We start from the raw sequence: 13,041 nt of genomic DNA, 5'->3' as shown, positions 1-13,041 counted from the left end.
TATACTTATTTTTATATCTACTATGTACATTGCTGTGGCCGACCCATATAAAAGTATTGTTCTGTGTCATATACCTATCAGAGATGCCATGCTTTAGGCAACTATGGTATGTAAATTATGCTGCTATTAAGTCATATAAGTCATCTTTATTTGACATTCCAAACTAGATGATATGTGTGCTTGTATGACTGAAAAAGTATTTAAACCAGATTCTTCCCCTGTTCTGGCCTTTTTTGGCTGCTTTGGTAGCTTAGATGGGCCAGAAAACAAAGCTATATTTTCTCTTGCATTGTGAGAAGTTCTCAGCTGAGATAATAAAAAAAATAGGGACTCTTACAGTACAGGAGGTATTGCAAAAGCCCAGCTTTTCTTTGACAGTCCAGGCTGACCTGGATGACCCTTTAGAAGTGTAAGCTGGTGCACTCCTTAATAGTACTGTTGGGGTGAGTGCTGGTTGTAGGAGCTGGGATCTGTTACCTGTATATACAGTTTGAATTGTACCCAGTGGTAATGGGACACAGCAGAGTAGCTCCATGTGAGAATTTTCTACTTGTATAAACTGTTTAGCATACTAAAGTGAAAGGTGTGTATGTGTGCATGTATGTGCATGTGCACACCCTCTTTAGTTGAGCCTCATTCCATGTATCCCCCTCTTTTCCTTTCATTCATTTTCCCTCATTTTCTACTATTAACGGACAATTTTGTACCTTACATCTTTTTTAGATATAGAAATAGTCTGCCAATAAGACATTAGGCAGTAGGTAGTACATCATTTTATGATGAGCTTGCAGTATTTTGTTGTCTGCCTTTCATGAAAGTAGAGAATATTTTAAACTGGGTTTTTCCTCAATGCATGTTGTCTTGGTGGTAATACCCGAGTTGGCAACTGCAGTGTCTTTTAAGAGGTATATTACCTGACACAATAAACCACAAACTGGCTTGAAAGATATCTGCATTTGCTCTTTAGGGCTAAGTACAGACATTTGGGGAGGTTAAATCTGATTCAGAATGGCTCCCTGACTTAAACTTGGCTCATCCCAGTGCCAACCTTACATTTACAGACCTGGTCTCAGTGACCCGCAGTCAGTCTAAACCTGTAACTATGGAAGTTTCATGTACACAAATCAGTCTAAAAATTGCAGAACACAGTTTAAGATAAACCTGGATCCATGTAGTATCAGACTTACTCGATTTTAGGTCAGACTGGTGCATGGAACTTCTGTCTGCTTCTCCTGCACAGCCCTAGGGCTGGGAAAACCCAGCCACTGGTCCAGCCTCAGGCTGTTCTTTTCACTCCCTGCTCCCCCTGCACGGCTCTATTCTTTGTCCCCCTCCCTTGCCTCTTCCCATGCCCCACCCCTGCATCAGCCAGCCAGGCCTCTCAACCCCCATCCCACAAGCTGGTCTGAGTGCAGCCACTTTTATCAGCATTCACTGCTACCAAAACCAAGCAAGTAAGTCCTAGTGGAGAGTGGGGTAGGAGGGATTGGGGAGGGAGGGGGAGGAGATGTATAGATTCACTGTGGGGAACCCAACACCACCTGTGGGTCATGCCCGCCCCCCCCCAGTCCCTCACAGGTTGCACCTGCCCCCCCCTTGGAAAGCATTGCTTGTCTCCCCCCATACCCTCAGTCCCCTGGCAGATCCCCGATCCCCTTGAGTTTGCCATTCCCAACCACTCAGTTAGCCCCCCCATCCTGACTTACCTGATTTTGGGCAGCTGTTTTGAATTGATTTAGCCTCTGCCTAATGCTCCCAAATGTCTGTACTTGGCCCCAGTGAGTAATGCAGACGTATACAAGTCCATAGGGCCGGATGCAATGTGTCCAGGGGTGCTGAGGGAGTTGGCTAATGTGATTGCAGAACTGCTGGCTATTATTTTTGAAAACACATGGCTATTGTGGGAGGTCCCCATTGTTAAGAAAGGAACAAAGGAGGATCCAGGGAACTACAGTAAGCCTCACCACAGTCCTCAGAAAAATCATGGAGCAGGTACTCAAGGTATTCATTCCTAAGCACTTGGAGGAGAAGTGAGTGATCAGGAACACTTGGCATGGATTCATCAAGGGCAAGTCATGCCTGACCAACTTAATTGTGTTCTATGATGAGAAAATTGGCTCTATGGTTCCGGGAAAGTAGTGAATGTGATATACTTTGAATTTAGCAAGGCTTTTGATACGTTTTCCCACAGCACTCTTTCAAGTAAGCTAAGGAAGTATGGGTTGGATGAATGGACTAAGGTGAATAGAAAGCTGGCTGGATCATCAGCCTCAATGGATATTGATCAATGGCTCGAGGTCCAGTTGGCAGCAGATCAAGTGATGTGCCTGAGGTGTTGATGCTGGGGCTGGCTTTGTTCAGTATCTTCTTTAACAATCTGGAAGATGGAATGCATTGCACCCTAAGCAAGTTCACAGATGACACCAAGCTGTGGGGGTGTATTAGATATGCTGGAGGGGTAGGGTTAGGATTCAGAGTGACCTAGACAAATTGGAGGATTGTGCCAAAAGAAATCTCATGAGTTTTAATAAGGGCAAGTATTAAGTCCTGCACTTAGGATGGAAGAATCCCATGAACTTTTACAGGTTTGACATCAACTGGTTAAGTAGCAGCTCTGCAGAAAAGGGCCTAGTGGGTATAGTGGACAATAAGTTGAATGAGAGCCAACAGGATGCCATTGTTGAGAGGAAGGCTAAGAACATACTGGGCTGCATTAGTAGGAGTGTTGCCAACAGGTTGAAAGAAGTGATTCTTCCCTTCTATTCGGCACTTGGGAGGCCACATCTGGAGTACCGTGTCCCATTTTGGGCCGCCATCACAGAGAGGATGTGGACAAGTTGAAAAGAGTCCAACAGAGGGCACTGGGCTTATTTAGTCTGCAGAAGAGAAAACTGGGGTGGGGCATCACACTTAGGCTCAGCAGTGCTACACTCGCTAGCACCATGGGATTTGGGAGTCATGGTTGACCATCCAGTGTGATACTGCAGCCAGTAAAGTGAACAGAACTCTGGCTTGCATCCATCACTGCTTCTCAAGCAAGTCCCAGGAAGTCACCCTCCCATTGTACTTGGCCTTGCTGAGGCTGCAGCTGGAGTACTGCATTCAATTCTGGGCTCCACAATTTAAAAAGGACATGAAGATGCTTGAGAGAGTCCAGAGGGAGAGCCATGTGCATGATCAGAGAGCAAGAGAACAGGCCCTATGAAGGGAGGCTGTGAGCCATGGGACTCTTCAGCCTGGAGAAGTGAAGGTTCAGGGGTGACTTGGTGGCGGCCTCTAAGTACTTAAGGGGTGTAGATCAGGACCTGGGGGAACTCCTGTTCACCAGAGTGCCCCAAGGGATGACAAGGTCCAATGGTCACAAACTCCTCCAAGACCATTTTAGGCTGGACATCAGGAAAAACTTCTTTACTGTCCAAGCCCCCAAGGCCTGGAATAGATTCATCCCAGGGTTTGTGCAAGCACCTACTCTGGACTCTTTTATGAAACATTTGGATGCTTATCTTCCTGGGCTCCTTTGACCCTAGCTGACTTCCTGCCCCTTGGGCAAATACGCATGGGAAGGAGATGGAGGGAATAAAGAGAGAGAAAAAAATTGGGCATAATGTTTTACATTCATAGTTCTGATCCATATTTTTCATTGTTTGGATATTGTCCTACTTGGACAGATTTTTAAAACAAGCCCAGTATACTTATGCTGAGTTCCTTATGAATGTTTTAAAAATTCCCTCTTTAGCTGCCATTTTTTATTTTTCTCTATCAAAGAATCTACCAGTAAGACTTTGTTCCATGTATTAGATTGATAAAGGCTGCTTGATCACTCTGTACTGGGCTCAGCTCTTCAGAAAATCATTACAAGTGAAGCTTTTTGCCTCATTTAACATAAGCATATTGGGTCAGAGGAAGCCTGAAAAGGCTTTCTAGATGGCTATTCTTTTTCACCGTTCATTATTTGCTTTAGTGTGCTTGTTCCGAAAGACGAATTTTAATTCTATAATTTCAGCAATGCAATCCATCTTTGACTTATAACAATAGTTATAACATCTAACAGTAGTTTATGCTTAGGTACTTCAGTGCAAAAAAAAATCTTACTATTTTATAATCTATACATTTCTATATCCCACTTCCCATTTTCAGAGCTTCTAGTTATTATCCTTGGCTGTCTTCTGTTCTTTTGCTGCCTACTTTATGTATGAATGCATCCATTCTCTCCTTTACTATTGTTATAAAAAACAAAGTGCACTATATACCACACTTTTCATTAAGTTTTACTATGTTGCCATGTCATTCCAATCTCTATTTTATCTATTAAATGCTATATTATATGAATACTGAAAGATAATGAAAAAATACCTTAACCTGAACATTCTATTTAAAGACAAATTCTTTTAGCTAAGACTGGAGATCTGTGGTGGAAATGCTATTACAGAAATTTTCATGAGAACACAAAATTTAACTTTACCTTAAAATCTGTTATATTGAATTGTATATTAAACTTATTTTTGCACCAAGCAATGTAGGGCTTTGTTTTAGTCTTATAGGACAGGGTGCTTGTACACATGATGAAAATTGCCTGTTCTTGTGGTTTAATTGCATCACACTTTACATATATACAGGTTTTTTGATTGGGCCCCTTGCCGTAATGGTGACGATAGCCCCCAACTTGAAATGGTGCATTTTTAATCATCACAATTAAAAACCCACTATTTCAATTTAGGGGACTAAACCCTTGTCACATGTAGAAGTGTCCATACAGTCTGCTTTCGAGTAGAATCAAGAAGTTATGCATTAGTCATAGTGAAACCAGCACTATTTGATAACCTAATATACTTGCTCCCATATCTAAATAATGTTAACTGTACTGTTGCTTATAATTTAATTTTTTTAAAACTTAAGTGAAAACTACGTCTAATAGTTATCCTGTATACTTATCTTTTGCATGGAATAGGTTTCAGTAGTATGTTTTGGAGCATTACTACAGGGAGAAGAGGAAGAAAAATTATTTTTAAATTCTTACATCATGCATTTATTAACAAGGATCCCTTTTTTGACTATACTCTTCAAAACCTCAAAAATATTCTTCTTTTTTTTTTCAAAATAATTTTTTAAATACTGTTTAATATAGTTTCACACAGGTTCATATATGAGCTCACCTGAATGCTGAGCCATGCACATGATCCATGTAGATGAGCCCATTGGAATTTCATTAAGGTTGCATATGGGCACTGGTCCACTTGCACAGATGTGATGGCTAGACTGAAACCTTGTAGTTGGATTTTTTGTTCTCTTTGCATCTTTTAAATAAGTTTCTACTTCATAAGTTTCATCTACAAATGTAATAACTAGTTTGGAGTAGCTTCAATGAGAGCTCCTATTTGTGTCTATTTATTTGTGCAAAGTTTACTTAAAAGAAAGCACATTAAAGTATGTACTCTTGTGTAATTTAACAGTTATCTCCTCTTTTTTTTTTTTTTTAATGACTCTTGAAGCCATTGGCTAAACTGCCCTTTTTGAAGTCAGTAGGAATTCTACCACTGGTGAATTGTAGTATAATGTAGAAATTCAAGGCATTTTATTTATTGCTTGCAGAGGTCTTTTTATCACCATCCATGACCGTGGGCACATTGCTACAATACTTAAATCCTGGCCTGAAAATGTCATCAAGGTAGGTTCAGTTCTATTTATATGGTATAGCTGGCTTTGCTGTCTGTGACTAAAATAATTTTGACTGATTATTTTTCATTTAAACTGGATTAGTTGGTACAGCAATATCAATTAGGGTATTTTGGGTTCGTAACTCATTCTTTGATAGAAGGCAGTTTTCAGTTGCAGCTTCAGACTCATGAGGCTTTTAAAATTGGTTTGATATATAACTTTTAAGGTTTAATTTCATTATTTGCGTCAGAATACTTGCTATGTATGGATCAATAAACATCTCAGTGTAATACCTATATATTTTGGGACAGAGAAAATCTATTTACATTTTACAGGTGAGGCAATTTGTCATAATACATTCTAATGAAACCTCCTGTAAGGTGTAAGCTCTATCTACTGCTGCTGTTTGGATTTAAAAAATGTGAAAAAAATCTCTTTTTATCTTAAAACATCTAAGAGAGAATTTCCATTTTGAGCTTTAATGTTGAATGTCCACAAATCAATAGTAACAAGGGGTAAATGCAGTACCATCAATACCAATGATAAGTGGCTATTGAAAAATTGAGTTTGATTCAAACTATCATTACAAATTGGGTTTCTCTTTGCCTTTTTTATCCTTTTTGCTGTTTGTATTACCTCTTCTGTAGACTAGGGAGTCTGGTGCTTATCTGTCTTGGTAAAGCACAGCTTGCAGACATTTAAAAAAACCAAAACAACCGCCCCCCTCACTTCACTGAAAGAAGCAGCATGTTATTTTAACTCAGCTCTGCAGTATCTATATAGATCAGGCACTTCAGCAGGGCTTTTTGGTGCTTTTATCTAAAACTGAGTAAATCTTAGAAGAAAGCACCAAAAAAGCCCCACTAAAGTGCCCAATCTATACAGATGTTGGCCAACTGGGTCCAGCTAACACATAGCCTCTTCTGGGCATGTGCTGGGCTTGGCATGGGAATACCGTGTTTAAAGTGCTTTAGTTTAATGTGTTCTTTTGGGTTTTTTAATGTCTGCAAGACCTGAAACTCCTGTATATGCAGTAGTAGCATTTACTGTTTTATTCTATTGATATGTATTTTGAAGTTGCTTTCCATTTTAGTCTAATTTTTAAAATACTTGTTGATTTTTAGAAAAGTTAAAATCCTCTTTCTTGTCAAGAATTTGCTTTTTATTACTTTTTTATCTGGTGGCCTTACAGTTAAGGTTAAGCAGTGCTTGTATAACATGGAAAAATATATATAGATACTTTTTATACTGTTTAAAGCCACTTAGAACAACTTGAACAGCTGCTGTTTTAAAAACAAACACTGAAATAGTTTAATGAGGAAAGATAGGAGACCAAATGTGCATGTAAACAGTGTATTTACAAGGTAACAGAATGCCCATTATTTAATTTTTATGACATTTCCTTTACTGTAATAAATTATATTTACAAATGTCCAAGTTGTCCTTTTTGAGTATAATGAATTAATTTCATCATAATGCAAACTGTCTCAGCAGAAATATCTGACGTCCATCACCTTGTTCCCTAAACTGTCCATTATCACTATTAATAGAAGGATGTTAGATGAAAGATCTGGATCATAGCTAATTTGTAATCTAAATTAAATCAGCTTTATTAAAGAAAATGTTAGGGAATTCCCTTATAATTTTAAACAAAAGTGATCTAGAACAGAACTGAGTAATGATGAGTTATTCAAAACTGTAGGTAGGTAGGTAGGAAGCATCAGCTATTGTCCATAGTGACCTTTTTCCTTAGAGTTCTGTACAGTTCTGATTATTTCCCTATACTCACTTTGTTCTGCAGGGCATGCATATCATCCTATAAATGCTAAATGAACCTTTAAAAAAAACATTTGCAAGCTGAAGCTTCTGTTAATGTTAGTCATACCTCATCATGAATATTCAAGCATTATGAGAGTTTTGTTCAGCCTTCTATAGCTATCATTTTAAAATAATTATGTAATTCCTTACCCAGAAGCAGGTTTAACATTTTATTTCCCATGACAACCTATCCAACTGCAAAGTTTTTTCTTTGTCCCCATTATCTTTTCTGCATAGTTTGGCACAGTAGCACACCTTCCTATTTTTAAAGCTCTTGAACTCGCTGAACAATTCCCTGGAGAAAATAGTTACCATATTTACTTAAATCCAGAAGAAGGTTCCTTGCCTTTTAACATGACAGGTAGGGGAAAGCCCCTTGTCTGGGATTTGAGTACAAGGCAGCAGGGAGGGAGGCAGCTGCTTTGGCTCTTACTCTAGCCCTGATCCAGGATTGGAGTCGGAGTTACAGCTGCTTCCTGTGCCCCTGCCTGCTCCCTCCCACTGACTCTGCCCCTTCACTACCTCCCCCACTAGCTGCCACTTACCCTCCAGCTCTGACACAGCATTGACCCCTGTCCAGCCTGGAGCATACAGTTGCTGTAGTCTGGCCTGGTAGCAACAGTGGTGGTGGCAACAGCTCTGGCCCAGGCTCTGTTTCTGGTGCTAGGCTGGAACTGCCATTGCTACAAGAGGTGCTGCATGGCTGGGCTGGGACTGGAGCAACCATGTGTTCCATGCCCTGGGCTGGAGAGGAGCCAGAGCTGTGCCAAAGCCAGAGGGTAAGTGGTGGTTGGGGGACAGAGGCAGTGTGGGTGGGGGCCAGGCAGGATGTTGCAGTGCAGGCACAAGGTGGGGACTGGTGACAGGGGGTGCAGGCACAGTGGGGCAAATAGCAAGGGGACAGGAGGAGGTACCTTGGGGGAGGCAAGCACTGGAGCATGCAGGCACTGGGATTAGCGTGGGGCAGAAAGCCAGCAGCATGGGGCAGGGGTGAGGCCACTTGACTCTCCCTACTGCCTGCCCTCCCTGACACTGTTTTCCCTGCAGCTACAGTGCAGGGAGGACAAATTGGTAAGTTGATTTTCCAATAATTAGATTCAAGACATGGAAACTTATAAGAAATACATTTATAATTTTTTTACGTATGGAATCTAATTTTTGGGGAGTTGTCTCAAATACAAAGGCATCTTGGGTTTGGGTAAATATGATATCTAGTCTTTGATATTCTACCAGTATTTTGATTTTCTTTTTCTAATTCAACACCAGTATGATTTGAAAATCAAATCCAGTCCCAATGGGACATATTTAACTTCCAATTCTGTAGGCTTTATTACTTGAGGCGTTATTAAACTTTACTAGAAGTTGAAGAATCCCTCTCTTAAACTTAAGAAAGGCAGCAACAAGCAGTGGAGGTTTAGATTGGATATTTGTTCCTTTGACTGCATAATATTTAGTTTTGTTCTCTTATTTTTGCTTTTAATTAATGAGCCAAACTGTCACCTTTTTTTTTTATTTTCTGCATTTTGTACTAGTATGGCCAGAAAATTTAGATTTGCTGTGTAACTTTTGATTTTGTCCAATTTAGTTCATTCAAACTTTGAAATTAGTTAATATAAATACTTTAAAAATCCTCAAAAACTTAAGGTTTAATCAGAAATGGTTGAATTGCATAGATGCACAGTTTATCTGATGCACACGCATGGGAAACTGGGGTGCTTGCTATTGGGAAGCATGCTAATGCCCAAATGGTGACTGTTCTACATCTTTGGTAGCATAGCGTGGACACCCCTAAACAGAGATAACTGTGAGCCACTTCCCAATTCATGATGCTCTTAGACCAGTTATGTCTATCTATACCTTCACTGTTCTGGTCAGAAATTGCAACATGACCCAGCAGAAAAGGATGGTTCATTTTTCCCTTGCTGAGTCAAAGATATACAGGAGAAAAAAACCAGTCCTGGGAATGCAGCATTGAACCCCTATATGATTTGTGATACTTGCTTCATTCTTAGAGGATTAGCACAGAAACTCCTGTTTGCAGGGAAAAAAAGTTAAAATCTGAGAACTGAAAATATAACTAAATGTAATAAAACAAATCAGGACTTTTACTCTGCTCTGTTTTAATTTATAGCTATAATGCTTTTTTCATTTAAAAAAAATTCTCAGCTTCTCAAAACAATAGTGCTTGTATGTACTCTGTGTTTCAGAAAAGAAGTCACTTGATATTATTTTAATTTTTCCTTTCAAGGCTATTGTAGTGACTGATGGAGAGCGCATTCTTGGCCTTGGGGACCTTGGCAGTTATGGAATGGGCATTCCAGTTGGCAAACTGGCACTTTACACAGCATGTGGAGGAGTGAAACCTCAGGAGTGTCTGCCTGTAATGCTGGATGTGGGAACAGATAATGAGGTAAATACTTTCAGAGGTAAATACTTTCATGAACATTTTGATGTTTTACATAATTGACTAAACTGAAGAAATGGATTTACTCTGGAATTCTATTACAAGGTACACATAAAGAGTTTAGGAAGAAAGTCTTACTCCCTCTTGATTTTTCCCTCTGTAAACAACTACGTGCACAGCAAATAAACTGGACGGTATAATTTTTTTTTTTGTAGTTTTCCTTAATCAGTTTTCCAACTTGTTAAATAGATCATGCGTAATGGAATCTTTCTTTTGATGGTTCATTATACTGAGAGTGCTCAGTTCAGCTCAGCTGACAGGAAGACTGATACAGGACCCTTAGTGGGGAAATTTCATCAGGCACCTGAGCCTTTCCCTCGTAGGAGGGCCCAGGTGGTCAGTGGAGCCCCCCAAAATATTGTGCTGCCTTTGAAGAGAATGCTCTTTTCAACTTCTTGTGCTAACCAGCAATAAATTTGGCCTGCTGTGACTATCCTCTAAAGATGCCCAAATTTACTACGCTGTCTTCATGAGCAAAGGTCCTATTTCGTAGAATAAACATTGTAGCTTTTTAAGAGGTTGTCTAACCTAGTTGAGGTGGGGAGACTGTTTGACCTGGAGGAACGTTGGGACACCTATCATTAATAGGCTTCAGCTTTCCTTTTTCACTCAGGTTTTCAGCCTTGGGGTGTTCCAGGTTGCTCTGCTATATCTGCATCTGCAGGTGGTGGTGGCTAACAGAGCTTTTTGCTAACTCCATCTGGTGAGAAGTGTACAGTGCTTTCTTTCAGGCTTATATCTGGCCATTATCAACCTTGCTTTAGTAACCTCAAGGCTAGGCTATTGCAGTATGCTTTATATGGGGGGCTGCCTTTGACTATTGGAAGCTGTAGCTGGTGCAGAACCAATGGCCCATCTTCTGGTGGAGGTGGGTTGCCAGGAACATATTACTCCCAGTGCTCCACAGTCTGCACTGGTTTCCAGTAGCTTTCCTGGTGCAATTCAAGGTGTTCTTGACTACTCGTGGTGCCTGACCTTTTTGCCTCACTGACCAGATGAGTGGTACCAGATCTCTCTGCAGGCTGGGTCCAGGCATACAAGGTGGGTATGGATGGGGTCCTATCTGGGCACATGCAGCCATGACCCAGACCAGGGCCCAATCCAGCTATGTGCAGCTTGGAAATTGGGTAGCAGGGAAGTAGTGGCAGTTTTAATTGACACCTTTCCCCACCACATTTCTGCACCTGTGGGGAGCCCTGCAGGCTGGGTGACATGGCTTTCTGGCCTGGATTTGACCTACAGGCCAGGAATTGATTTACCCCTACCCTAAATGGTCTAAGCTCTATGTACCTTAAGAACTGCCTTCTCCCTTTTGTCCTACTGTGATCCCTGAGTCTTCTGCAAATACCATTAATAAGTCAAGCTCCCTTAACAAAAACACATGAGAGGTGGTTTTCAGCAGTCTCTTCTAAGTTCTGGAACTTCTCTCCTCCTGCCTGCCCCCATGAGGCCCACCCAAACATGATCCTGGACATCTTCTGGAAACGCTGTAACACCCCTTTTTGGGCAGGTGTTTAGCAAGTAAGGCTAAGCTGAGATATTATGTAGGGCTGTCTTATATTTTATTTTAATGTTCTATTTGTTTTTTATAAGTTGGTTTGATCTCTTGTTTTGTTCTTGTGCTTCTTCTCTTGTTTTTAAAATTATTTTGCTCTTACTGTAAGCTGCCCTGAGCCTTTGTTGGGAAGGACAGCAGATAAAATTAATAAATAAATAGTTTAATCTAGGCAGGCTCTACCTAGGCCATCCATGAGAGAGTTTTCTTTAAACTGATTTTTAAAAATGTAAAGGATTCTACAACCCATCTGGGTAGCCGGTACATGGAAATAGTTCATTGTGGCCTCCAATTTCTTTCTTTTTTTTTTTTTCTCTCCTAAACCAGCAGACTCAAACTGGTGGGCAGGATTCCTTGGAAGGTAAGTCTGAGGGGAAAAGGTATCCAGGAAAGCTGGTTATTAAGAGAATGGGAGCAAACTATTAGGCCTGTGCGAATAGGGAAGTATTCGATTCAGATTCGGCTGATTTAGAGGACAGTGATTCAATTTGGAGATTTGGATTGCTGTCCCAAATTGTTTTGGCCGAATCAGCTTCAGAAGATTCAGTGCTGATTTGGAGATTAGGCCGTAGGCTCTGATGGGGAATCGCTGACTTTTGTCATTTTGGGGCAGATTTGGATGAAAACAGCAGGGATGGTAGTCCTCTCTGAGGGCATGAAGCCTGCCAAGTTTCAAGGAGATAGGTGAAGGGGTTTCTAGGAAACTATACCTCAAACTGCTGAAAGCAAAACTCGTGCCACTTGTGTGTTTTAAGGCAGATTAAGATGAAAATGGCAGGGATGGTAGCTTGTAACAGGGGGCCTTCCCAGGGCTAGTTAGATCTCTTCCCATCCACCTGCTTCTAAGCAAGCCTCCTGCCTCTCTTTTACTCAGCCAGACAGCTCACAAAAGGGACAGAAAGGTTGCAGACGGAAGTTTATGTGCTGTTTCTGTGTGTCTCCCCCAGAGCACCGTGATTTGGAAAGGGACAAGATCACAGTCACTGGCCAACTACAGATGTCAGTCTCCCCTCCCCCCACCCCTTGCTCCCCCTTCTTCTCGGTTTCATAGTTAGTAGGGTCGGAAGGGACCTGAGCAGATCGTCAAGTCTGACCCCCTGCCATGGCAGGAAAGACTAGTGGGGTCAAATGACCCTGGTGAGGTTTTCATCTAGCCTCCTTTTAAAGATCCCCAGGGTAGGAGCCAGCACCACTTCTCTAGGAAGTTGATTCCAGATCCTAGCTGCCCTGACAGTGAAATAGAGCCTCCTGATATCTAGCCTAAATCTACCCTCTGCCAGCTTGTGACCATTATTTCCCGTCACTCCTGATAGTGCTCGGAGGAACAGGGACTCCCCCAATGCCTGCTGGTCTCCCCTGACTAGTTTGTAAATGGCCACTAGATCCCCTCTCAGCCTTCTTTTGTGGAGGCTGAACAGGTTCAGGTCCCGTAGCCTCTCCTCATTGGGCCTGCCCTGATGACCCCTGATCATGCGAGTGGCTCTCCTCTGGACCCTCTCCATGCTGTTCACATCCCTCTTGAAGTGCAGCACCCAGAACTGGATGCAGT

The 13,041-nt window shown here is 41.4% G+C and overlaps 1 protein-coding gene across 2 annotated transcripts in view; it reads left to right on the top strand.

Moving 5' to 3' along the window:
• The window catches only part of ME1 (malic enzyme 1), a 224,079-nt gene that overhangs the window by 56,293 nt on the left and 154,745 nt on the right, over window positions 1-13,041 (top strand). For both annotated transcript variants that reach the window (XM_019537684.1, XM_019537683.1), the window contains 2 exons: window positions 5,590-5,665; window positions 9,722-9,883. In XM_019537684.1, the coding sequence (XP_019393229.1) occupies window positions 5,590-5,665; window positions 9,722-9,883 (238 nt within the window). The remainder of the gene's footprint in view (window positions 1-5,589; window positions 5,666-9,721; window positions 9,884-13,041) is intronic.

Source organism: Crocodylus porosus, unplaced genomic scaffold, assembly GCF_001723895.1.
Source record: "Crocodylus porosus isolate Cpor-Errol unplaced genomic scaffold, CroPor_comp1, whole genome shotgun sequence".
Lineage (NCBI taxonomy): Eukaryota > Metazoa > Chordata > Crocodylia > Crocodylidae > Crocodylus > Crocodylus porosus.
The sequence above is the reverse complement of the archived record's forward strand: the minus strand, read 5'-3'. Positions and strand labels throughout refer to the sequence as shown.